Source organism: Pangasianodon hypophthalmus, chromosome 1, assembly GCF_027358585.1.
Source record: "Pangasianodon hypophthalmus isolate fPanHyp1 chromosome 1, fPanHyp1.pri, whole genome shotgun sequence".
In the NCBI taxonomy this organism is placed as follows: domain Eukaryota; kingdom Metazoa; phylum Chordata; class Actinopteri; order Siluriformes; family Pangasiidae; genus Pangasianodon; species Pangasianodon hypophthalmus.
Window position 1 is genome coordinate 20218403 of NC_069710.1, and position 24471 is coordinate 20242873.

The 24471-nt window shown below is 38.3% G+C and overlaps 1 protein-coding gene across 4 annotated transcripts in view; it reads right to left on the bottom strand.

Annotated features, from left to right (window-relative positions):
• Window positions 1-19922, bottom strand: part of mroh1 (maestro heat-like repeat family member 1) — a 31694-nt gene extending 11772 nt beyond the window's left edge. The window contains exons 1-25 of one of the 4 annotated variants that reach the window (XM_026926248.3): window positions 19590-19922; window positions 18864-18943; window positions 16788-16933; window positions 15687-15818; window positions 15379-15541; window positions 14926-15024; window positions 14385-14536; window positions 13326-13466; window positions 12987-13079; window positions 12477-12555; window positions 11467-11580; window positions 11129-11202; window positions 9595-9717; window positions 8906-9013; window positions 8031-8175; window positions 7410-7453; window positions 5433-5574; window positions 4860-4912; window positions 4639-4746; window positions 4351-4470; window positions 3731-3853; window positions 3444-3590; window positions 1948-1974; window positions 971-1093; window positions 74-153 (exon numbers count right to left, since the gene is read on the bottom strand). In XM_026926248.3, coding sequence (XP_026782049.3) covers window positions 74-153; window positions 971-1093; window positions 1948-1974; window positions 3444-3590; window positions 3731-3853; window positions 4351-4470; window positions 4639-4746; window positions 4860-4912; window positions 5433-5574; window positions 7410-7453; window positions 8031-8175; window positions 8906-9013; window positions 9595-9717; window positions 11129-11202; window positions 11467-11580; window positions 12477-12555; window positions 12987-13079; window positions 13326-13466; window positions 14385-14536; window positions 14926-15024; window positions 15379-15541; window positions 15687-15818; window positions 16788-16933; window positions 18864-18894 — 2567 coding nt within the window. In that variant the 5' untranslated portion in view covers window positions 18895-18943; window positions 19590-19922. Of the gene's footprint in view, window positions 1-73; window positions 154-970; window positions 1094-1947; window positions 1975-3443; window positions 3591-3730; window positions 3854-4350; window positions 4471-4638; window positions 4747-4859; window positions 4913-5432; window positions 5575-7409; window positions 7454-8030; window positions 8176-8905; window positions 9014-9594; window positions 9718-11128; window positions 11203-11466; window positions 11581-12476; window positions 12556-12986; window positions 13080-13325; window positions 13467-14384; window positions 14537-14925; window positions 15025-15378; window positions 15542-15686; window positions 15819-16787; window positions 16934-18863; window positions 18963-19589 lie in introns of all 4 variants that reach the window. The other 3 variants (XM_053234378.1, XM_053234382.1, XM_053234383.1) reach the window with 3 other exon arrangements.
• Window positions 19923-24471: the final 4549 nt, after the last annotated feature.

Consider the following 24471-nt stretch of genomic DNA (forward strand, 5'->3'; position numbering starts at 1 on the left):
TATTACTACGATTACTCTGAACTGTAACAACAAAGCCACAGAATGACACTGGCTTCACTGCCTTAAAGGATACTTGAGGTTGGCACATGTGGTCATAACAAGGTGGCGCACTGGAGTACGCATGGCATCGACTGGCTCCGCCTTGATGAAATCCTATTGAAACAGAAAATACAAGATTTCTCTGGTTAGATTTGAACATTTTAAGGTTGATTGGCTCACTTTCACACTTTTACAATGACAGCGGTTTATGAGAAATTATTCTTTCTAAACCTCTTATACAAAGAGGTGCCAGGTTATTACATACACCAGTCATTTTCACACAAGTTATACATTCCAACAAGTCATATGTCACGTGATTGCACTCTGTGGTACAGATCAGGCAGACTAGTATTTCTAGCATCAATTAGCATTCAACTGAGCAGTGGAATGAGCAGTTAGTGCTAGCTGTGCAAGTTCTAGCGTCCTTCTAGCATTGCTAGAAAAGCTAGCAGTGATGGTGATCATATGGATGAAAAACAGCTTGTGATTCTGAGAAGTCAAAGGAAAATTCAGTAGCTTTCCCAGCCCTGGATTTCAACCCTATCAGTCATCTTGGGAATGAGATGGAAAGAGCTACATCCAAATTGCAGCAACTGCGCAACACAATTATTTCCATATGGTACATTTCTGAACAATGCATTCGGCATCTATAATGCATTCATAAGTAAATTTATGGGTTTTTTTCTAAATGCCAAGAAAGTGCATCACACTACTAGATACCTAAGAAGCTGGCAAACAATACTTCAATAACTTAAAGTGTCCTGGATCTTAATCTGATTTGTGTATCAATCTATGGAAAATCTCTCATTGGCAGGTCTATAAAACAACTTCCTTTTCCTGCATCAAACCAACAGAGCAATTCTATGAGCATCAATGTAAATAAATGGCTTTGTGATCAAGTATTTCAACTTATGCCACAGAAGTCACACACCATCATTATTCCCATGAGTTCCTGCTTGCGGGTGAAGACGTATCCCTGCTTGTGAATGCAGGAATTAATGGCTTTTGCAATTAGGCCAATACTTTGAATTAGACTCAGCTTCATGGTCAGATCCTGTAGAGATTTCAAACACAGAGAAAAACATAAACGAATGCTTAATTACAAGGTTGATCACATTACACACCACTCTCTAAGCAAGCCATGTTTGTATTAGTACTTGAACCAAGACCACGTCAGGGTGGCATGCCACAAAATTAGAATTTTAGAAAGTTAGAAAATTAGAATGTTGACTCCAGTTTCATCTTAAGGCACCCAAAATTTCAACTAAAGAAAAGTCTGAAGAAAGATCCTTTGGATTTAAATCGACTCTATTAGCTTGGGGGTACTTCCATTTTTGAGCAAAGCAATTTTAGCTATTCAGGTCATTCTGAATCTGAAGTACTATCATCTATAGTATTTACTATATTTAGATATAATCACCTATAGATAGGCAGAAAAGGCCTATCATTACCCCCAACCTCAATATTGTTAGTGGAAAGACAGATTAAGTAGGTTGTTTTAGGAAAAGTTTAAGGAACCAGTCCACAGAAGTCCACAGAACCATCAGTGTGAAAATTTAGGAACAGAAAGTATTCAGTGGGTTAGTCGACAGAGATTCATTCTTAAACCTTCTGAACTTCTCAAAGCCACAGATCTATGTTTACTGAGGGACCATGAGGAGATCTACAGATAATTCAGTACCTCATCTCCTCTAAATAAACATCTAAAGGCCTTGGGGTTTAAAATTTCTCTTCTCTGAAGAGACTCGTTTGCAAAGAGACAATCAAAATGTTTATTTTTTTCACTTTTTTTGAGAAGTTCAGAAGTTCATGTTCCTTGAATTTTTATTTAAGGCCTCAAGATTAAAGATAAAAAGGTTTTAGTTGATTCTGTACAGGTCAGAGTAAGAAAGAGGCTCCTTATGGTACCTTGGTCTCTACTTTAATTCCAAGAACCTGTGCAACATAAAAGTAATGCTGGAGTTTAATGGACAACACAATAAATCAGGATAATACATCATATATGCTATTGTATGGGATATACAATTGTAAACTGTTTAGAAATGTCAAACAGTTAAAGTATGATATTCACCATATCTAACGTAAGTCTAAAACTATACACAGAAGACTTAACACAAAAGTAGAACCTTCTTGCGTGATGTTTGTATTCACCCTGTGGCTGGGTCTCTGAAGATCATTTCAATACTGGCTGTGTGCATACATATATCTGTTATACCAGAACAAAACTGATAGAGAGCACCTAATCAGGACAGACATGTTCTCTTACCCTTTTTAAAGAAAAGGGAGAATCCATTTCCACACACACACACACCTACCTAGATATCCATCACTATATTTTTAATACACCAATAACCTCCACATAAACCCATATAAAAAAATGACAGTTTCATTTTTAACTCCAACACTAGAATATCTTTTGAGGAACTCATTCAGTGCTCTAATTTCTGTGGCTGCTGTAAATACATATGTCTTATCTATAGACAAATAATAAATGCACTGATACGAGTAAGAAAAAAAATCATCCACACCTGGTCTAAAATGAAAGAATGGAAAAGTCTTTCTCCCGGTCTTCCAACAATCAAATGTTGTTAAACCATTTAACTTTAATTATCCAAATGTGCAGAGAGGTGATATTAATAACAAAAAACGGTTCTCTATGCCATGTACAAAACGACTTGTAATGTAAAAGATGTCTTCAGAATAAACCTTAAGTGAACTTCACTGATAAGAAGTTGTTAGGTGATTGGCTGGTATCACTGCAATGAGTCTAAGCTTAATAAATACTATGAATTTCATATCAAACAAATCAAATCAGGAATGAAGTGCGCTATTGCTCTTTGTAACTTTTTGAAATGGGCCTTTTAGAGGACTCTGCTTCAGTCAGGATCTCATTGACATTAGGTCATTCAGGGTGAGTGCCAAGCTAAGCATGGCCGCTTCTCCAGCAGACACTGGTTTTCAACTACAATACAAAACCACAGAAGTTTTTTGTTCCATTTAGGAAAGAATTACGACTCTGAGGTGTACAGTGGTCTGACTAACTTTTTTTAACCAATCATGTTTTTTTTTTTTGTTTTTTTTTTTAAACTGAGTCTAGTTACAAAATGGAATTTTTTAAATCAAATAGAATGTTGAAATAAAAATATACAGCAAATCTTCATGTCATTTTACACCTTGTTTGAGCCCTTTCACTAACATAATAAACCTTATTATACAGAGAATATTTATAACTTATAGAGTTTATTTATAATTCCTTTATCTAATGAAGTGTTGGGAAGGGTATGATTGCATGGAAAGTGCCTATGCATGTAAGAGTATGAATATCAGTCGATGAGTCAAGCTTTTTAATGCTTTATAATAAAAAGCAGCATTCCAACATAATGTGTAGTTCCTGTTAATTCTACCTTGGTGTTAAAGAGCTTGCTAATGTTGCGGAGTATGTCATTGTCGAGACGAATGAGAAGCTGGTCCTCTGGAGCATTCAGGGCCACGTAGCCATAACACAAAATCAAAGTGCTCTTCATCTTCTCTACATCCACATCATTCTTATCCTGCTTGACAAGACATCCATAAAATACAACATTAGCAGTATTGAGAACAGTAATAATGATAACCACACGTTTGTAAGCCCTTTACTGGTTTGTTTGAAACATTTTGGTTTCCTTTCACCAGAGAAGCCAGCAGAACCTACTTTGAGCAAGCTGAATATCCCGGAGGCTTTCTTGAAGGCATCAGATTTCCCAAACTCGTCAAGCTTGGCCAGAGTGCCATCCAAATGACTGCTGGCACATAGCCCCACAGCCATCGCTACTCCCTGTGAAACCAATCACTCCCAGTTATTCTCATTATTACATATTAGTAGATTTTAAATGGTTGTTTAAGTATCCAATTTCCAAGCAGTGGTTCAGTGCAATCATCAGTATGTACCATTCTGTAATTAGGAACCACTGGGCTGCATTCTCTGATCAAATCTCTATAATAAAACTATACCGCTGACCAGCCCTGAGCCTAGCCATGACCTCCCTTTGCAAATTAGCAATGAGCTTCAAATACATTCTTGTCACAAGACCACATTTCTCTGAGTGGTCCTGATAGAATGAAACAAACAGTGAAACCATGTGCCTTTAATTGGATGCTCAAACAGGAAACTGCACTAAGGGTCACGTCAAACAAGTGAGCAGACGGGCCTATGACTGAAATTACAGCATCTGGAGTGCTTAGGACGATGAATGAGAGGCCGGACAGATGCTGGCAGATAAAAGAGGTGAAAGCAAACAGAGCAGTGTGTGTAATGTGTTTTCTTTGCCGTACCGCTCTCTCGGTGGCGTCGTTATGGCGAGTGCTGATCAGGATCTCCTGGAGCTGTTTTTTCACCAGCTCCTTATTGGAGGACTGCTGCAGAGCCACACCGATGCACTTATACAGGAAGCTCTAGAGAGGGTATTGAGTGTATCAGTTTAAATGAGCCGAGAGACTGTTGGAAAAAACTTGTAAACATTTTAAAGGGCACACTCTAGCTTGAATTTGTATAATCCATTCATAATGCATAAACCTCAAGGTATAGCCAGAACAGAGCAGTTTAACATTAGCAATACTGACCTTCTCCTCCAAAGAATGGTTGTAGGTTGGGAGATATCGGGTTGCCTCAACCACCAGCTGACAGCTCCACTGGCCATCATCAATTTCTACCAGACTTTTAGACAGGAACTTTCCCAAGACAGCAACATGATTATCATAATATACCACAGATAGGCAATTCAACAAGAAGCAAACTAAGGCAAACTGATATAATATATAAACACACAGCTACAGCTACTTACCCGAAGGAGGCTGTCTTCCCATTTCTTTCTGTCAAATGTTTCTGGTGTGGATTCTGACCATGAAAGTACGATTAGTTTTGTGAAAGAAAACAGTTCATTAGAGATGGAGTAGCAAAAAATGTGGCTTATATCCATCATTAAAAAAAGAAAGCTATTTAAACCATATAATTTTATGAGAATGTTAGGAAATGTAAAAATTTTCCTCATTAAAATGACACAGGCTCTCTTGTTGACATGTCTGGCAGTCATATAAGATCACATAGGAATTCATTTGTTTTTGGAGAAATGAGTGCTTTAAGCTAAGGCTTCACTTTAACAGACATTTTGAGAATACCTTTTAAATTTATAAGTCCTCAGTGGGGAAAAACAACTGTAGCAAAACAAGCGATGTTAAGTGAGTGCTGAACTGTGAATAGGCCCAAATTGCATAGTGTGCCTCATAAATAAAATGTGTTATAGCGTGTACAGTTGAACTCAAACTGTACCAAATTTTAGCAGATTTGTTAAATAATTATTTGCATTGACTCTTACTGACTCTTTCAGCCACAGCCTAGGTGAAACTGGAACACTGACCTTCCAGATAGCTAAGGAGTCTTGGGATCTCGCTTTCCCATAGTGCTTCTACTTTAGGGTTAATGTTGGGACTGATGGCATTCAGAAGACTCAGAGAGGGAGCACCATGACCTCGATATGAGAAGGGGAAAGAGGCATTCACCTAGGAGAGTATTCACACAATAATTTTTTTTACAATCATGTCACCACTGGTACATGAACAGAGCACAACTAAAGGTTTTAATTTGTCCATATGAAATGCAATAAAACCATGAGTATAAATAACCTGTTTTACAATTAAGGCACATTCATGTTTTACATACTGTAATTATCGACAATGCATATCATTAATGCTGAAATGACAGACAGAAGTCTAAAAAAACACTGTACATAAATTGTTGCTGCCTTTATCTGCCGAATTCCGTACTTCATTATCTGAACTCTGGACAAAAACTAATTCATGCACAGGAACAGTCAACTACAGACTTTTTGGCACCCTTGGTCAAAACAGGTAAAAAGGTCATGAAAAAAAGAAATCTTTAATTGAAGTAAATTTATTCTAAGGAAATTCTATCAAGGGATTGGGATGGCCAGGTGAAAAGCATGATTCTGTGGTTAGTGAACCATTTCTGCATGGAATTGTACGATTTGGATTACTGTCCTGCTGGAAGATCCAACCACAACTCAGCTGTAGCTTCTCGGCAGAGGCAGCCAGGTTTTCATGGCTACTTCATGGTACTTCATAGAGCACATAATGTCATGTATCTTAATAAGGTTCAGTGCCTTTGGATGAAAGAAACGGGTTCTAAGTTCACTTTTTGTCTCATTACATTTGTGTATACTCTAACATTCTCCATGCTGATAAACTAATAAAGAGAATTTGGCCAGAGGCCAGCTCATATTTATATCCCAGTCAAATACAAGGTCACGGATGACCTTAAGAGTTTCTAAACACTCAGGTGTAAGCTTTATAAAGGTTTTAAAAATACATTCACATATCACTTTATTACTTTTGGCTTCTTATTCTTGCCAGTATGAGACAGCCTCTAGCAGACCACAGCAATAAGGTGACCTTTTCAGTAACTGGTGGGTAATGTACACTCACTGTGCACTTTATTAGGAACACTATACTAATACTGGGTAGGGCCTCCCTTTGCTCTCAAAACAGCCTCAATTCTTCGTGGCATGGATTGCACAATATGTTGGAAACATTCCTTTGAGATAAGGGTGCACATGACTGTGACCACATGATATCACATTATCAAGTGATAGTGTTCACATGATTGCCCTACACAATTCCTGCAGATTTTTCAGGTGCACTTTCATGCTGCGAATCTCCCGTTCTACCACATCCCAAATGTGTTCTATTGGATTCAGAACCGGTGACTGAATACACTGAACCACTGAAGAACACTGAACTCATTGTTATGTTCATGAAACCAGTTTGAGACTTATGCTTTGTGACATGGTGCATTATCATGCTGGAAGTAGCCATTAGAAGATGGGTAAATTGTGGCCATGAAGGGATGCACATGATCAGCAACAATACTCAAACAGGCTGAGACATTCAAGTGATGATGGATTAGTATTAAAGGGTCCAAAGTGTGTCAAGAAAACATTCCCTACACCATTACACCACCTCCATCAGGCAGGTTGGGTTATGCATTGCACTGCTGCCACACAACTGGCTGATTAGATAATTGCATGAATAAGTAGGTGTGCAGGAGTTCCTAATAAAGTGCTCAGCGAGTGTGTGTGTAAATGGGAACATGCTTCAGTTACAGTTTGCTCAAAATAATTTTTTTAGGGTGTCAATAATTGAGACACATGTAGATCTGTTAAAAGTATATATTTTTGATAAGAGTTTCTTATTTTCTTAGAATAAAATTACTTCAATTAAAGGTTAAGTGAGATTAAGTGAATTAATAACACAGACATTCCTGAACCACCATTAACAAGGGTGCCAATAATTCTGGAGATGACTGTACATTCACTTACCAGAAGCCTTATCAGCAGTATATACGGAGAGGGAAGATTGGAACCTATGGAGACAAATTGAAATAAAAAATAAAAGAAATACAAAGTGAATTAGAAAAAGGGCGGACAAGGGTAAGCCATGTGCATAGTCACTCGATAAAAAAGAATGGCAATTAACAAGTAAATGATCAGTAAATTGGGATCTTTGCTGCTGTGAGAAACAATTATCCTCCCTTCCAGAACTCCAGACCTATATTCACATGATAAATATGGCTTTTGGTTTGACTAATTAGAACCAGACAGTACTGGCCAGCCAAACAACTGTTAATAAAAACAAAATGTCTGTAAGCGAAATGTTGCTTCCAAAAAGAAGTGGAAAAAAGCAGGCAAAAAAAGGCACCTGGCCAGAGCTGTGAGTGTCTGTGGAGCCAGAGTGTGTGTTTATGCGATGGCCTGGTTTAACCGGCACAGGATAGCTTAGCCAGTGGAAAAGCCCTCTGCACTTAAAAATGTCTGGAGCTGCATTTATCGATGACATCATGATTGGGTTTATGTGCATGTATTTGACGTGTGTGTGTGTGTGTGTGTGTGTGTGTATGAAATGCATAGTGCATAGTACATACTTTGATATATGGTACTCACCTGGTGCACTGAAGTTGATGTTGAAATTGGGTTCCTGGGCTGATCGCTTCTTATTGGCCAGCAGAATAAGGCTCTTGCAGAGAGGTGTGGTGGCATTGAAGTACTGACTCGGGGTCAGGTAGCACAGCAGCATCGGCCACAGCACCTACAGCATACAGACTGACTTGTCAACATGGCTTACACACAGCACAAGATCTCCTGTTCCACAACAGTAGATTTTTTTTTCTAACTTAATTGATAAAGTACAAACGTCACATTTAAATGACAAGCCAAGTTACTAATCCAGAATAAGATCACAGCGTCTCTCTATGTAGTCCCATATAAAGAACCTCAAAACAAAGTCACTAAAAATAACCCTCTCTGTCTCCACACTTTATACAACTCCCAGAGTGCCAGCGTGATGACAGAGGTCTGTCATCAGTCCTCTGTTAATGTTGGGAGCTATACAGGGAAAGAACAGACCTCTTCCAGAACAAACACACACACAGACACTGCTATTAGGGGTTGGTGCTGCTGATGCTGGCTGAAAGTACAATTTACGGTTAAATGGTCATGACGTTCCTTCCTTGTGGTGTCATACAGATTACACTGCTCTGTAACTCATACGACAGTGTACTAACCTTGCTATTATGCTAGTCTCGCTTTATAGAAAATTGCAATAATGCAGGTTGTACTGAATTATTCATCCTTAGCTGCTATTCTCACTGTAATCCTATATGCAATATTATTATTGAACAATAAAATAAACTTCCTCTCTTCATGTTAACATTCACCAGTGATAATTACTACTAAGTCTATGTGCATATTCAGTATTACAGCCATTCCTAACCTTCCGGCCATATGTCAATGTGTGCATTTTTGTCTGCAACTCTCACATCAGTCAGGCGGCCCACAGTCGTGGTGAAGAGATGGAGTGTGTTATCACACATGCTTCTCAGTGCCTCGTTAGTCACCTCCTCTGGATCTACGGGACGTTGTCCCCGCTGCAATGCAATCCAAAATCATTAGCATTTCCACAGAATAACAATATCAATCAGTTTGGCACAGTCTACTATCTATTTATAAAGTAGCCTCTCTAATGGATTTATATAGGATGCATGAACAAAAGTGTTTTTTTTTTTTTTTTCATTTCATTAAATTATCCTCCAATCACACAGATGAAAAAAAAACTAAAATAACAAGCTCACAGCAACTGATTTAGGCTATTTACATTAGGAGATTCATACAAGACGTGAGACTGTTCTCCACTACCATTCATAGAATACGAGATGTGGATACACGATGTGGAAATTCTCATTATACTGTACAGATTTTGTAATATTAATATTATACATCAGGATAGATGGTTCTTATTATTTTCAATAGGTTTGGTGCCATGCTGTAAAATACTTAATACTTGGTATTAATTGATTGAATAACTCAGTCATCAGTGGTTATTAAGATGTCAAAAGACATCCACTTTGTAATATATATCATTTACTCAACACATCCCATTCTTTGCAGACTGACCAGGCTACATGAGAGGGTCCAGTGTGAAAATAGCTAACTTAAAAGAGCTACACACATGGTAAGTGTCAGACAGAGCGCAGTGCTGAATGATAAAGCGCACAAGCATGTCTCCTCCCTCCAGCTCCAGGTAGCCATGGTGAGCCATCGCGCTGATGACCTGCACAACTCTCTTCTTTACCTGCACGGATAAACAGACAAGTCAACCCCCAAAACATCTAGATGCTGTATCTAATGTGTGCAGTTCAATTTTTTTTGTCTAAAAATTTTAAATACAAAAAAATCTTTTCCCCAAAAATTATCAGGTAAAATTTTAATTTATTTAATTAATTTTTTTTAAAATTAATTTATACTTAATCTATACACAAACTGAGCATGTTATTAGGAACACCTGTGCACCTACTCATTCATGCAATTATCTAATCAGCCAATCGTGTGGTAGCAGTGCAATGCATAAAGTCATGCAGATATGGGCCAGCAGCTTCGGGTAATGTTCACATCAACCATCAGAATGGGGGGAAAAAAAACATGATCTCAGTGATTTTGACCGTGGCATGATTGTTGGTGCCAGACGGAAACTGCTGATCTCATGGGATTTTCAGGCACAACAGTCTCTAGAGTTTACTCAGAATGGTGCAATAAAGAAAAAACATCCAGTGAGCAGCAGTTCCACAGATGGAAAAGCCTTGTTAATGAGAGAGATCAACGGAGAATGGCCAAACTGGTTCGAGCTGACAGAAAGGCTACAGTAACTCAGATAATCACTCTGTACAATTGTGGTGAGCAGAAAAGCATCTCAGAATGCACAAGTCGTCGAACCTTGAGGTAGATCGGCTACAACAGCAGAAGACCACGTTGAGTTTCACTTCTGTCAGCTAAGAACAGAAAGCTGAGGCTGCAGTGGGCACAGGCTCACCAAAACAGGACAGATGAAGACTGGAAAAAACTTAGCCTGGTCTGATGAATCTTGATTTCTGCTGAGGCACACAGATGGCAGAGTCACAATTTGGTGCCAACAGCATGAATCCATGGACCCAACCTGCTTTGTGTCAACAGTCCTGGCTGGCGTAGGTGATGGAATGGTATAAGAAATGTTTTCCTGGCAAACTTTGGGCCCGTTAATACCAATCAATCATTGCTTGAATGCCACAGACTATTTGAATATTGTTGCTGACCATGTGCATCCCTTCATGGCCACAATTTACCATCTTCTAATGGCTACTTCCAGCATGATAATGCACCATGTCACAAAGCAAAAAAGTTGTCTCAAACTGGTTTCATGAACATGACAATGAGTTCAGTGTTCTTCCCAGTCACCAGCGCTATATCCAGTAGAACACCTTTGGGATGTGGTAAAAAGGGAGATTCGCAGCATGAAAGTGCACCTGAAAAATATGCAGGAATTGTGTGACGCAATCATGTGAACATGGACCCTTGTTTCAAAGAAATGTTTCCAACATATTGTGGAATCCATGCCATGAAGAATTGAGGCTGTTTTGAGAGCAAAGGGAGGCCCTACCCAGTATTAGTATAGTGTTCCTAATAAAGTGCTCAGTGAGTGTACATTACCCACCAGTTACTGAAAAGGTCACCTTATTGCTGTGGTCGGCTAGAGGCTGTCTCATACTGGCAAGAATAAGAAGCTTCTTGTTTTCCATTATGGAAGCTACAAGAAATAGAGCAATATAATATATCGTCTTAGTAAAGCCAATAAAAAAATATTTAAAAAACATTTGTGTAAATTAAGCACACATAATTTCAATTTTATAGATGACTGAAATAATATAATATTTCTCATTTTCTTAACTTGAATAAGAACAACTTGGAAACATCTCCCACACATGATACATCAGATAACACTGACTTGTTGAATCAGGAGCCTCTTAAATCTCTCACTTAGGTGTAATATGTGATGACGACAGAGTCTCACTTGTTGAGTTGATGAGGTGTCTGAGTACAGCCAGGGAGCCCATTCTGTTTCTCTCATTATTGTTTTCCAGTCTCTGCACGACAAACACCATCAGTCGGTCTGGGAATGTGTTGGCTGTGTCAAGACAGACAAAGCAGTAAATATTACACGAGGACTAGGACTTACAGGACTGTATTATAATCCACAAAACAACAACGTATAAAGGTATTATCTTGCATTGAGTGTGCTTTCAAACAAAATGACAGTGACGGTGACAATTCCTCACTCAAAAAACGAACATTCTACACATTTAGAAAACAAGCCTAATAGGGCTGCAAAATTATCAGTTAATTACAGTGATATATGATTTTGTGGAGAAACATCTAAATAGACGATGCCCACTTGATTTTAGATCACACCCAGCTTTCAAAGATCACTTTCAATATTCACTTTAATGTATAACCATAGTTAGAAATCACAATTATTTTAATCAAGAAAAATAACGGCCAAAAACTGTGCTGCTTGTGCATTTAAAATTCATCTGGCTTACTTAGTATGCTTCAGATTCAAATAAACCACTAGGAAATTACATAGTCACAGAAAAATCTCTATAAAAGCCCTAGGAAAGCCTTGTCAATACGGCAAATATCTACTTGTGAAATGTAATTTCAGCAACGGAAGGAGCCGAGGCGTCTGAAGATTAACTCAACTTGAACTTAATCCACATTTTCCCCAACCAGGGCATTACAGCAGCAGTCACCTGACTGTGAACACACACTGCATTCTCACTGTTCTATACCATTCACATTTTAGTCACCAAAGGACTGAAAAATGTTGTGTCCAAATGGTAAACTGTCCATAAGGGAAATAAACTCTATAAGGGGAAGTTAGAAATCGCTCTCTCACAGGGTTTACATGATATAGAGGACAATGCTTCAATTAAATCCACTGACTGAGAATCAAATTGAAACAAATCATTTAAATCTGAAATATCTACCAGTAACAGTGTTTGAAAATAAAAAAAACCCTACCAAGGATGGTGAAGCATCGCAGAACTTCATTGTGGTTTTTCACAGTTGGAGGATTATTATAGTCCACAGGTGAACACACCTGAAAGAGAACATCAGGGTACAAAGTTGGACAAATATTTGCTGCTTAGCACAAAATAAATCTCTATTCTTGATTAAATGAGATGGAACATCATAAACATAAAAAAAATAATAATACATTAATGAATACTGATAAACTGAGCCATTAGGTAGTCTCATTATTTGAAAAGGTATTTCAGACATGACTCTAATCTTTTTTTTCTGTGCTTTGGCAGGTTTGCACATGAGACCTGAGTGGTTATTTAAACAAGTCAAGCCTGTTCAAAACTTGTTCTGTTGCAATAGCATGCCAGAGAAGACTACTTGCAAAACAGTTACAGTTAGACACAAGCCATGTGTGTCTTGCACAAACAAGAGGGAGAGACAGGGAGAGAGAGAGAGGAGGCATGATAGAAAAAGAGAAGAAAAAAAGTATAAAAGAACTTCCACAACCTGTTGGTGCAGAGCAACTAGAAGGCTCTCCATCTGAGTCTCGAGCACCCTGCTGCCCATGTTCACAGAGGCCTCCAGGACCTGACAAAGGCTCTATATACACCATATACACCACACACACACACACCACAACATACATATACTAAATCAAACATACTTGACTGATAATGGTTACACTATTTAATATTTTAATAGCTTTGCTTATTAATCACCACTGATGCAACAAAACAAAAGCATCAAAAGTGAAACCTGCCAAGACTGTAAATGAAGTGTTGAAACAATGTTAGTGTACTGGAGCTTCAGTGAGTCAGGTCACAGTAAAGTCATGAAGGACTGCACCTTGCTGATGATGTAGTGCTCGGGGTTCTTCTTGTACAAGCTAAGTATTGCAGGGAGGAGTTTGGGAAGCTGCTCCTCCAACTTGTCATGGGCCATCAAGTGACTCATCAACCCCAGAGCCTCAGCTACAGTCAGACGCAACTGCAAGGTAAGTACATGGACACGCACACGCACACACACACACACACACACGTTCTTAGTATCAGATTTTTTATAACATGAATTAATTTATATAAATATAAATGAACAGATATTGCTATCCTTGATATAAAAACAACACGAATTCTAATAAATTCTCTGAAATGAAAGATCTTATTGAAACACTGCAGTGTTTATGGAATTTATAACAGCTGAACGTGCTTTCATACTTAAGACAGTATTATGGTTAGTTAATCAATTATATCAGTGCACTGCACTGCTGCCACATGATTGGCTGATTAGATAATCGCATGAATGAGCAGGTGCACAGGTGTTCCTAATAAAGTGCTCAATGAATGTATAATGCAACATTGCATTTTCATAAAAACTAAAAATTACACTGCTGCACTGGAAAGACTAAAAAAAACCTAAAATGAAAGCATGAGAAATGAAAAAATGAGAATGTTTTTCAGACTTAAACATTGTGGATTTATGTCATAGCCTTAGGCACTACTTAAAAAAATCTACTGACTAAAAGGTCTTAAAAGGCTACAGATTAATCCATGCAGAGCAGAGACACACATCACTGACTGATTAACTGAAAATGTTCTTTAGTGGGTTTCTGACAACAGCATATTTCTATCAGAAAGGTCTCCAAATACCAAAATCACTATCTTATTTAAGAAACTTTGTTATTTGAGGAAGCAACGCTGTGCTCTTCCAATTAGAGTATAAAGTTTGCACTGTGGATTTCTAAATGTCTAGAAGCACTCTTAAAATAAGATTTTACACACTAACTAAAAATAAGATTTACATCACAGCCTTCCTCTTAAGTCCTCCTCTTCTTCTCAAACAGTCTCTCTTTGACTGGCTAATTGAGTTAGCTCTAATTGGTTTCTTGCTCTGTCTAATTTACTGTACCTTGGCATCTCTGCTTTGTAGCCAGCTGTTGAAGAGGATGTCATAGGCGGCGTAGATTTCACTGGAGAATGTATCCTTGCGTACAGTGGGGTCCGGCGCTTTGTCCAAGTTGGCCAGGTACTCCAGAATGCTCTCGCTGAAGCGTGAAAGAGCTAAGGACAATAAGCACACTTGTTGATGTTGCCAGCACAGTGGATCTTTCAACAGCTAAGGCAAAGCCCAAAAAACAGATCGAAAAAAACAGATGCCTTGCAGGAAATATACATGTAAGTTTAAAAGATCTGTCAATATTTTGAAGCTAAATGCTGGAAAACTTCAAAAGAGCAGTGAGAAGAGTTGTTGCAGGTTAGAGAGAAATGAGTATAAACCAAGATAAAATCTACTTATAAAATTCAGCTAATAATAATAAAAAAATCAGAGTAGAGAGCCCAAGTTGTTATGTAATTCATCCATCTACTCTTCATCTTAATGCTTGTAACGAATTCATTTTCCTGAATCTAATCTTTAAAATGAATCTGCCCTCAGTTAACTGTAGGCTTACCAGAGGAGAAAACCCACTTCATGTTGTCTTGCTTGGCCAGTCCTAACATAGGCAACATGGTACCCAAGATAGCACTGAGGAACGGCACCATGCCATAAACTGCAAGTAGACACAAGTCATTCAGAAAATAGTGTGACTTTACCAGAGGCAAGTGACAGTGAATTCATATAATGGGTAAGTAAAATGGGCAAACCAACCTAACATACTATGGTATGATAAACATGAGGTTAAGAGAGGAACTGAAACAAAGCCATCAGCTGAAAGGGATGGTAAACACTATATTCAACATTCAAGGCCTCCTGGAAAGAATGTGCAAATCTGTCAAATAATACAAATCCATCACAGCAGATGTGTTTGAGTGCTTCGTATGGAGTTACAATGTGAATAGACATGTAGTTTAAACAGGTGCAAACAACCTTGTTACTCTTAATGTATTCAGGGCAAAATATGTACCATTGGAGTCTGAGAGACTGGCTAATGTTTGGACCACGAAGTAATGAGGTAGAACCCCCGGCTGGAACTTGCCGAGGATGTCCTCCATGATTTCGTTGATATACTTGTTCCCTACAGCAACCAAAATATTACTCGCTGTCTGCTGCCAGTCAGGGACGACTTCCTGCAGAAAAGAAACAAAGCTGAGATACTACAGTAAAAGTAATAAAAAAAAAATTTAAAAAAATCCAAAATCATTCTGAAAGTTCAAATAGGGCTATATTGTGGGTCAATCCTTATTCTTCTTTTTTTTAATGATGAAGCATTACCTTAGACCTGGTCATTTCATCTGAGGCCAGTGAAATTGTGGTCTTTATTTTAGGGTAACTGATGTCTTCAATCTTGCTTTTTACCACCAGCTCTATGGTCTGCAGAACCACCACTCTGTGCCCTGCCACCAGCTAAACAAGAGACACAAGGTTCATGTTAAGCCTCTGGCAACTGATCTAGAGAATTTAGATAAACAAAAGCGAAAAATAACCACATAAATAAGATTTATGCAAGCAACTAAGGTTTAATAAAGCACATAAAAAAAGATCTGTGGCATGGAAATTTCAAAACTTAATCACATCAGAAAAAGATATGTCTACATCATGCAGCCATACTGGGTCAGAATTTTCCAAAAACTTCCAGCATAAAATCCCTTATCTCCAAGTAATTCGGTATGATATTATGCATCTAAGCATGCTGCTAAATCTTCTTTAAGACACAACTCGCGGTGGTAAGATACCTAAATATTTGGTCATCCATCTAGCCATCAAAAACAAGCCAAAAACACTATGCTAAGTTATTTTAGCCTTGCTGTTATATGTATAGCAGATACACTGATTCGAACATTAAAAGCCATCACATTTAACTTTAAGTTTTTTCCCCCAGTAAAAACAGCACATGGAATATTGCGGAATAATGTGACACGGATAAATAGAGAAATCACATGCAGAGTCACATTATTGTGGGAAGGAAATGACAGACTCATTGTAATGGCTCACTGCAAGATTGTCAGCTTTCAGTAGGAAGGTATTTTAAACAGTCCTTGAGGACCTTTAATCAGTGAACATTTCTTTTATTCCATTGCCAAACATTTCTGAGAAATAAAAAAAAAGTCTCTCAATCACAGATCAACTGGTTGGCTGGGACAAATCTTGAGATGGCAGGTATTTATTTAAGACTCAAATACCACTGTGTGTTTCCTTTTTAAGGAAATTGCAAACATATACAACATATGCACAAAGTACATAAAAATATACATGATAATGCCAATGAAAGGTGTTTGATTTAAGGCAAATTGTCCTTTGAAGGTGTTCTTAACAAAAACTGCTAATGTCAAGTTTCAGGAACACACAAAGTCAACATCAGCATCATTGCCTGACCTTGGAGTGTTTAAGCAGGTAGTCCTGGCACATGGACAGCACTTTATCTGGCTGCTGGTTCCCCAGCGTAAGGATGGACTTCCGAACCTGCTCCTGTACACCCACATCCTTATCATTAGCTGCATCCAGCAGAGCCAGGGTCACCTCTGATTGCACACAAACACACATACACACACAAACACACACACACATATGCACACACACACAAACACAAGAAATATTATCAATTTTCAGAAAAAAAAAACACTAATGGGTTAATCATCACAATAGATTTCCCATGAGATCCCTTGTTATTAACAGTATGACCTACTTCTTGAAATCCCAAAATAATCAACAAGTCTATTTCAGCTACGATCATGCCTCTGTAGCACACGTGTCATACACACACCCAGGCTACCCACTATCTAGAAAAAAAAAATTAGTGATAAAGATAAAGATATAAAATTAGTGTTATAAAAAATCTTTACCAAGCATTAGTAAATCCAGAATCTCACAAGCTGTCATGAAGGGGAAAAAGTATTGCTTTTTCTGCCTTAGATCAAAATTTCAATGGATAGTTCCTGTTCAAGTTTCATCACAGTAAGGCATGTGACCATCAGCCAGCTGGTAACATGATTTAGTATTGCGACTATAAAGCAAAAAGCAGGTAGGGCTTCTTTAAGAGCTCTGTAAACTAATATTTCTCAAGAAAACATTTCCTCCTACTTCCTCTACCAACAGACACTGTAAACTAATGTGGGTGTTCAATCACACTAGGTGGATTACAGTGATTATAGCACAGGCCAACAGTCCTACTGAGAGAACATGCTGTTTAATACAAAGTAAAGTATGTGGAGGCTTAAACTAGGACATTTCTAAGTAAAAATGCACTGAATCGCTAATAGTTGCCCATATTTAGTCCTGAGCACATATAAGTCTTATGAAAAATCAAAACATAATGGTACTACTTCAGTTTATTTAGGGAGATACCTACAAAAACAAATTACTCAATACACTGGGAAGTTTTAATTTCCCCATTAAATCTAGCTGTTTTGTGATGTGAAGAACATGAAAATATCAGCAGAAATGTGCAGGGAAATGCTTAAAATCTGGACTCTATTAGTCCCAGATACAGATTTTGTCTAAGCCCAGACTAGTCAGAGCTTTCAATGGTGAATCATGACTGACACAGCAATATAGTCCAAGACTACACTTAAATGGACACAATAGCAAACATTAACCGTCAATACATTTGTTACTCACCTCACACAGTAATCTGCAGAATGAAACTTTGCTCAGATTACTGTGAAAAACTCCTCAGGGTTGTATACCTTTAAATTCACTTTTTAATTTAACAACTTTGAGAATGTTTTTTTTTTTTTTTTTTTGCTTGACAATGTAAAGCTAGACTGAGACAGCATGGAACCTCTCTTTTGGTTGCTATAATATACAGTAGATGGACTTGACCATGTTGCTTTCATAGTCACTTTCAGGGCGAGGAAAAAGGCAATTATTTTGTTCCACAACCAGTACAAAATGGGCTGAGCTGTATACCAATCAGATGTATAGAGTCCAATGATTGTATGATGTCTATTATGCATATTAATGTATGCGGGGTACCATTAAAAACAGATGATTCTACCAATTCTACCAAAACGCTAAGGAGGACAGATGCAATACTGCACTACAGAATACTTCACAGAATGAGAAATAACACAGTAAACACTAGTTTTATGTCAGAATGCTGCTTTAACCTGTAAACCGCCATTTCCTGTGTACTATGGTGCTATTATCCTTATAAGTATCATATCTATAAGATAATAGGCAAAAGGGCAAACAGACCAGTGTCTGTTTCAGGTGGCTATGTTGGCCGTCTTTATACAGGTTGTGCCAACGTTGGCCCAGCATCAGTTCGAGTGAAAACTTTCCTCTGTTCATGGTTTTTCTAGTCCTGTTTGAACAGTGTGACATATCTTATCAACAAACAGTGCATTGGCAGATCCGATCAATAGGTAGACCACCTCGGACACCACTGCAGAGGTGAAGAGTAAATAAATGTCATGTGATGGTGAAAATATGAGCTCAGGGTGTACTTACGCTCCACATCGCTCTCCTCGATGACCCCCATGGCGATGAGGTGGAGATCATCTAGCTATACATCTGTGATTCCTGCTGGCCTTTAAACACACAACACTACTAGATATATATATATATATATATATATATATATATATATATATATATATATATATACACATATACACACACACACACACACACACACAATATGCTTGGGAGGACCTTCCACTGACATAATAATTCAATGTAAGTTTTATTATTATAACACTATGCCTACAGCTTTTTTTTTTAATAAGCTTGTTTTTGCTTGTTTTGTTTAAGGAGCCAAATCTTTGCCGAGTTTAAGACTGTGATACATTGTGGGGAACTTTGGTCCCCACCAAACTATAAAAACCCAAACACACAGCCAAACAACGCTGACAGCTTTACACCTACTACCTCCGACAAACTAACTGTGACTACACTTCTCCTCTAGTCTTCCCTCTTTTACCAGTAAGTGACATATTTACAGGAATATAAAACACAACTGAACAGCCCTACATAGTCACAAGCTGCCTTGTCAGTTAGCCAGCTAGCTAACTGCTCACTTCCTCCTCACTCGAAATCAACTTGACGGCAGCTTGAACCTGACCAAGGCTAGCTAGCAAGCGAGCTAATTCACGTTAGCCTTCTGACAACCGGGATTTTAAACTAAAAATGACAATTACCAATTACTGTAATGCGGTAGACTAAACTCTACACTACCTTTCTTTCTTTTTCTATGCAATTGCCTTGTTCGCTTGGTGAAAACACAGCCAGGCAGATCCTCAATCCAGAGAATAAAGCAGAGCTGGCTCAGGCTAAATCCTCAGATCCTCAGATTGACGCAGATCCTGTGAGTCTGTGAGTCACTAATATAATTAATCAAACCGTCAAAGTTAAAAGCCCGCAATTCTGTTAGTCTACATGCTCTGTCGTGGCACTGCGCTGCATGTCAACACCGATGATCATGTGCTTCCTGACTACATCCCGTGCAGCATACTAGCGTACTAATGAGTGTGAGTGGACCTCTGGTGGCCTGCTGCCTCTGTACAGGACTGTGTAGTGCGCTAGTGTACAGGTTATAGCATCGCCACGGGCAGGTGGGCGTGTCCGAGCGCGCGGACCTGCGAACAACCAGAGAAGAAGAAAGGAAAAATGGGGAAAAAAAAAAAACACATATAATATATTTTTTGCATCTCGAGAAAAAGTATTGGTAAAGGTGAAGGTCATTCAGCAATAGCTAAAATCAAGACAGAATCTTAGTAAAACTGGCATATTATTTACAATCTGCATCGTGTTGAAGCAGGTTTAACAATGTAATAGTTAATAAATTTTCACTTGCAGCAAACCAGCAGCAATTGAAGGCAGTTGAGATAAAGTCCTGGCAAAGCATGTCAAAGGAGGAAACTCAGCATTTGGTCATGTCCATGGGTTCCAGATTTCAGGCAGTCATTGACTGCAAAGGATTTGCATCTAAGTATTAAAAATAATCCTAATATTTATGATTGTTAGTTTGTCAAATTACTTTTGAGCCTGTGAAAATGGAGGGACTCTAAAAACAAATTGCTGTAATTCCTAAACAGTTACTACAGTATTTTTGTTAAACGTCTTGAGTCTACACTTCAATCACATCTTGATTGCTTCATTTCAAATCCATTGTGGTGGTGTACAGAGGCAAGATTAGGAACTGTCCAAATACCTGGGCCTGACTGTATACACACACACACACACACACACACACACACACATATATATATATATATATATATATATATATATATATATATATATATATATATATATATATATATGTATATATATATATATATACATAAAATGCAATAGCCATCCCTTGGCACATAATTCTGGTTACATTACATCAATTAGCTCAATAGTTTTAGTTTTGGCTTGTAGCAAGGGACAGATTTATAGGGAAAAAAGCAGAGAACTGAAAAAGATGACAAAAAAGTGGATGATGATGGGGACTTGTGACCAATCTGAAAATTAAATTCAAGAAGAGCAAGAACCGGACTGTTCAAATGAAGGATCAGTATTGGCTAACAACATGTCAGTTGCTGGTGTTTCATCAATGGACTTAAGTCAAAGATCCTGCTGATGTACCACAGAGACCCAAACTGATAAAGTACCCAAGCCTGAAATTTGGAGATCAGCAATGATCTTTCAGCTTCTGCTGCTTTGAGCAGTACACTTAACTGGCTTAAATATTCCATATCAATGGATGCTGCTTTCTGCTAAGCGTGTCAACATTTTGCATATGGTCATGTCAAAAAGGCATCTACTCACATCAGCTTTCAAAATTTGCGTAAGGCTAGTGCATCAGGCAGACGCTACGGAAGTGCAAAAGCAAGAACAGCAAGGCTGAAAAACGTTTTTACCCACAAAAAAAGAAGGTTTTAGTCACAGGCCATCAGGCTTGTGAACGACTTTCGTCCACTACCCCTCCCCCAACACTGCAGTCATAGTTTGTCCTCTGATCTTGAGAGGTGCCAAGCTTTACCCCACCCTGCCTTGCCCCACACACACATGACAAATGAGAACAACACTATGCACTACTGAGCCTACCTCTGCAGGCCTTTGCACATGTTTACATTGCACATATACACTTTTTATTGCACATGAATGTCTCATATTTACAATGCACGTATACACTTTCTCTTGCACGTTTTTTTTTTTTTTTTTGCACTATTTGTAATTTATGTTTTTGTGATTTCCTTATGTCCTGTTTAAGGTATGTCAGAGGATTCGTAGAGTAAGAATTTCATTCTGTACTGTGTAACAGACTGTTTCCTGTACATATGACAATAAACTCTTGAATCTTGAGTCACTGAGACAGCACAATGTCAGTCATGCTCACAAGGAAGCAATGGAGGTATGGACTTAGTTCAATTTAAGAGAAACAGCTGGATCTAGGATTTTGAAAAAGTTGGATAAAGGACATTCAAAGGCGGTTCAGGAAAACCAGGAATACATACGAGTGGTCATTGAATGTCTTCGCTATACCGCTTGCCAAACAATTGGTCAACATGGTCACAGGAAAAATGATCAGGCCACCACCAGAGATCACTTTTTGGAACTTTTGCAGCTGATTGGGAACCCTTCAAAAGAAATTAACATCTGGGCCTGCAATTGCTAAATATGTCCACCATGATGTTCAGCATAAGTTACTTGATGTCATGGCTAACATGATAAGGGAACAGGTTAGTGAAGAGGTGAAGTTAACTGAACACTTTGCTTTAATTGTTGATGAAAGCAAAGACATAAGCAAAACAGAGCAGATTTCAGTGGTTTTACGTAACCTGGACAATGCTGATGTACATGAAGAATTCTTGGATCGTACCCCAGCAGACAGTTTAGATGCTGAATCATTGCATGACACTATAAAACAAACACTGGCAAAATGCAAGATGGATAAAAACACATGCATTGCTCAGTGGTATGCTGGACCATCTGTAATGTCTAGGCATAACAACAGTGTTCAAGAAAAATTCCTGACCAAGGTACCACAAGCTGTATATTCACTACCATGCACATAGATTTAATCTAGTCTTAGATGACTGGGTACAAAACACAGCTTTGGTGCAAATGCTTTTTCAGGATCAGTTGTACATAATTTGTTCAATGACAAGCAGAAGGAACTTCAGCACTCTCTGCATGTAGAACAGAAACAAGGTGGGTCTGTCAACGCTCTACGCTGAAAGCAATAAAGACAGTTCTACCCACTATATATGCTACTCTGATGGATGTGAGTGGTCATTCAAATGCTCATTGGGCTCCCAAAGCAAAATCGCTGATAGGACTAATTGATATACAATTTGTTGTGCAAGTCACTATGCTGGAGAGTATTTTCAACCTCACCAAAATTCTGTGTGATCACATGCAGTCCAAGGATTTAGAACTTGCATCTGCAGCTGAGTGAGTTGCTTCTGTTGTTGAATCAGTTTATGCAAAATGCAATGCAGATGCAGGGAACAAGATCTGGGAGAGCACCAGTGACCAACTGAAATTAAGATGCAGGGGTCACAGCAGGTTAGGAGAAAAGCCAAACCGTGCCATCTGCAGGATTTTGTGATGAAACAGTGAAAGAGGTCAAAGGCAGCAGTTGGAAAACTCTGAAGATTACCAATTCTGAAAATGATCAAGAAAATGAACAGGTCTCTACAGAAAACTCTCATATCCTCAGTAACCAAGGCAGGAAAGCACAATTCTTTCCTGGGTAAGCAGTGTCTTTGAAGACAACCTCTCTGCTGAACTCCATCAAGCAAAGTGATTAATTGAAAGGAAGAAACAAGCTGGGGCTATCATGAACTCCACCTGTGACTTTTTGACACAATTTGGGCCAAAGATGATTTTTTTTTTTTATTGGCACAAACTCCTATGCATTTCTGTGACATTACCATGACCTCAGCTACATGTGAACGAAGCTTTTCATGTCTACATCGAATGAAGGCTATGTGAGAAATAGCAGTGGTGACACTCGAACCAGCAATCTTGCAGTGTTAGCAGTCAACTCGAGAAGAGCAAAACAGCTGGATATTAATCATTTTGCCATTAACCACAGCCACATGTGTATTGTTCTTTGAATGGTGAGAACACAAATCTATATTTTTGGAAATTAACTTAGCTGATGCCTTGTTGGTTTGGCATATAAATTATTCAAGATACACTAAACCACTGACAGTAGAAACCTGTATGTTTTTCTAATGTATGGTAATGAATGGTGACTGTCATTTGGCCTGAGTTTTTTTATCTGACATGGTCGGTTTGTAGTTCAAACTGTAAATATTTAAAGTATGCCATGATCAGTGCTGAAACCTTTTGGCAATAATAGTCCTGGCTTGCAGCAGCACTAGCCCCTGCTCTAGACAGTTCTGTTACCCCAGCAACCCCTGTAAAATATTTCTGGCCCCACCACCGATAACCAAGCTAATATGTGCTTCCTCTGAGAAATGTGAAGCCAGCCGCAACATTTTCTCGAGCTGCTGCTCATGCTGTGCCACAGGGCTGCGTAAACACTCAGAGGAAGGTGCTATCTACCCTCTTCCGCATACGTGAGTTCACAGCAGGAATGTGGGAAGGTGTTTTAAATGCTAAATTAATACATTTGCACTCTAATACATTACCATACCTATAACATCTCATTTATAGGGACTTGTATGGCAGACGCCTAAGCCTAGTAATAAACCATTTAAAAAGTCAATAAGTTTCCCGACACCTTAGTTCCTGTTATCACTTACATCATAGCAGCTATATACAGTTCCCACACCAACCTCTCTTTTAATAAGAAAATGAGAAAAAAAAACACTTCTTGTCACGTTACAGAGAAACCAGAAAGCGCAAACTCCTCTGTCCTGAATACTCAAGTCTTGTGGATTTTCCTATTAAATGTAGCTATGAACACATTAAAAACTGTAATCACTGGCTAATTGCTGTGGTATAGGAAGAATATTATCTCTGACATACAAACTCAAAATACTAATCAAAATACTCAATTTTAAAGTGTATTCAGCCTATTTATTTATTTGTTTATATATATATAATAATAGTTCAGCAGTTGCAGCTGCATTTGTAGTTAAAGGAGCAGCAT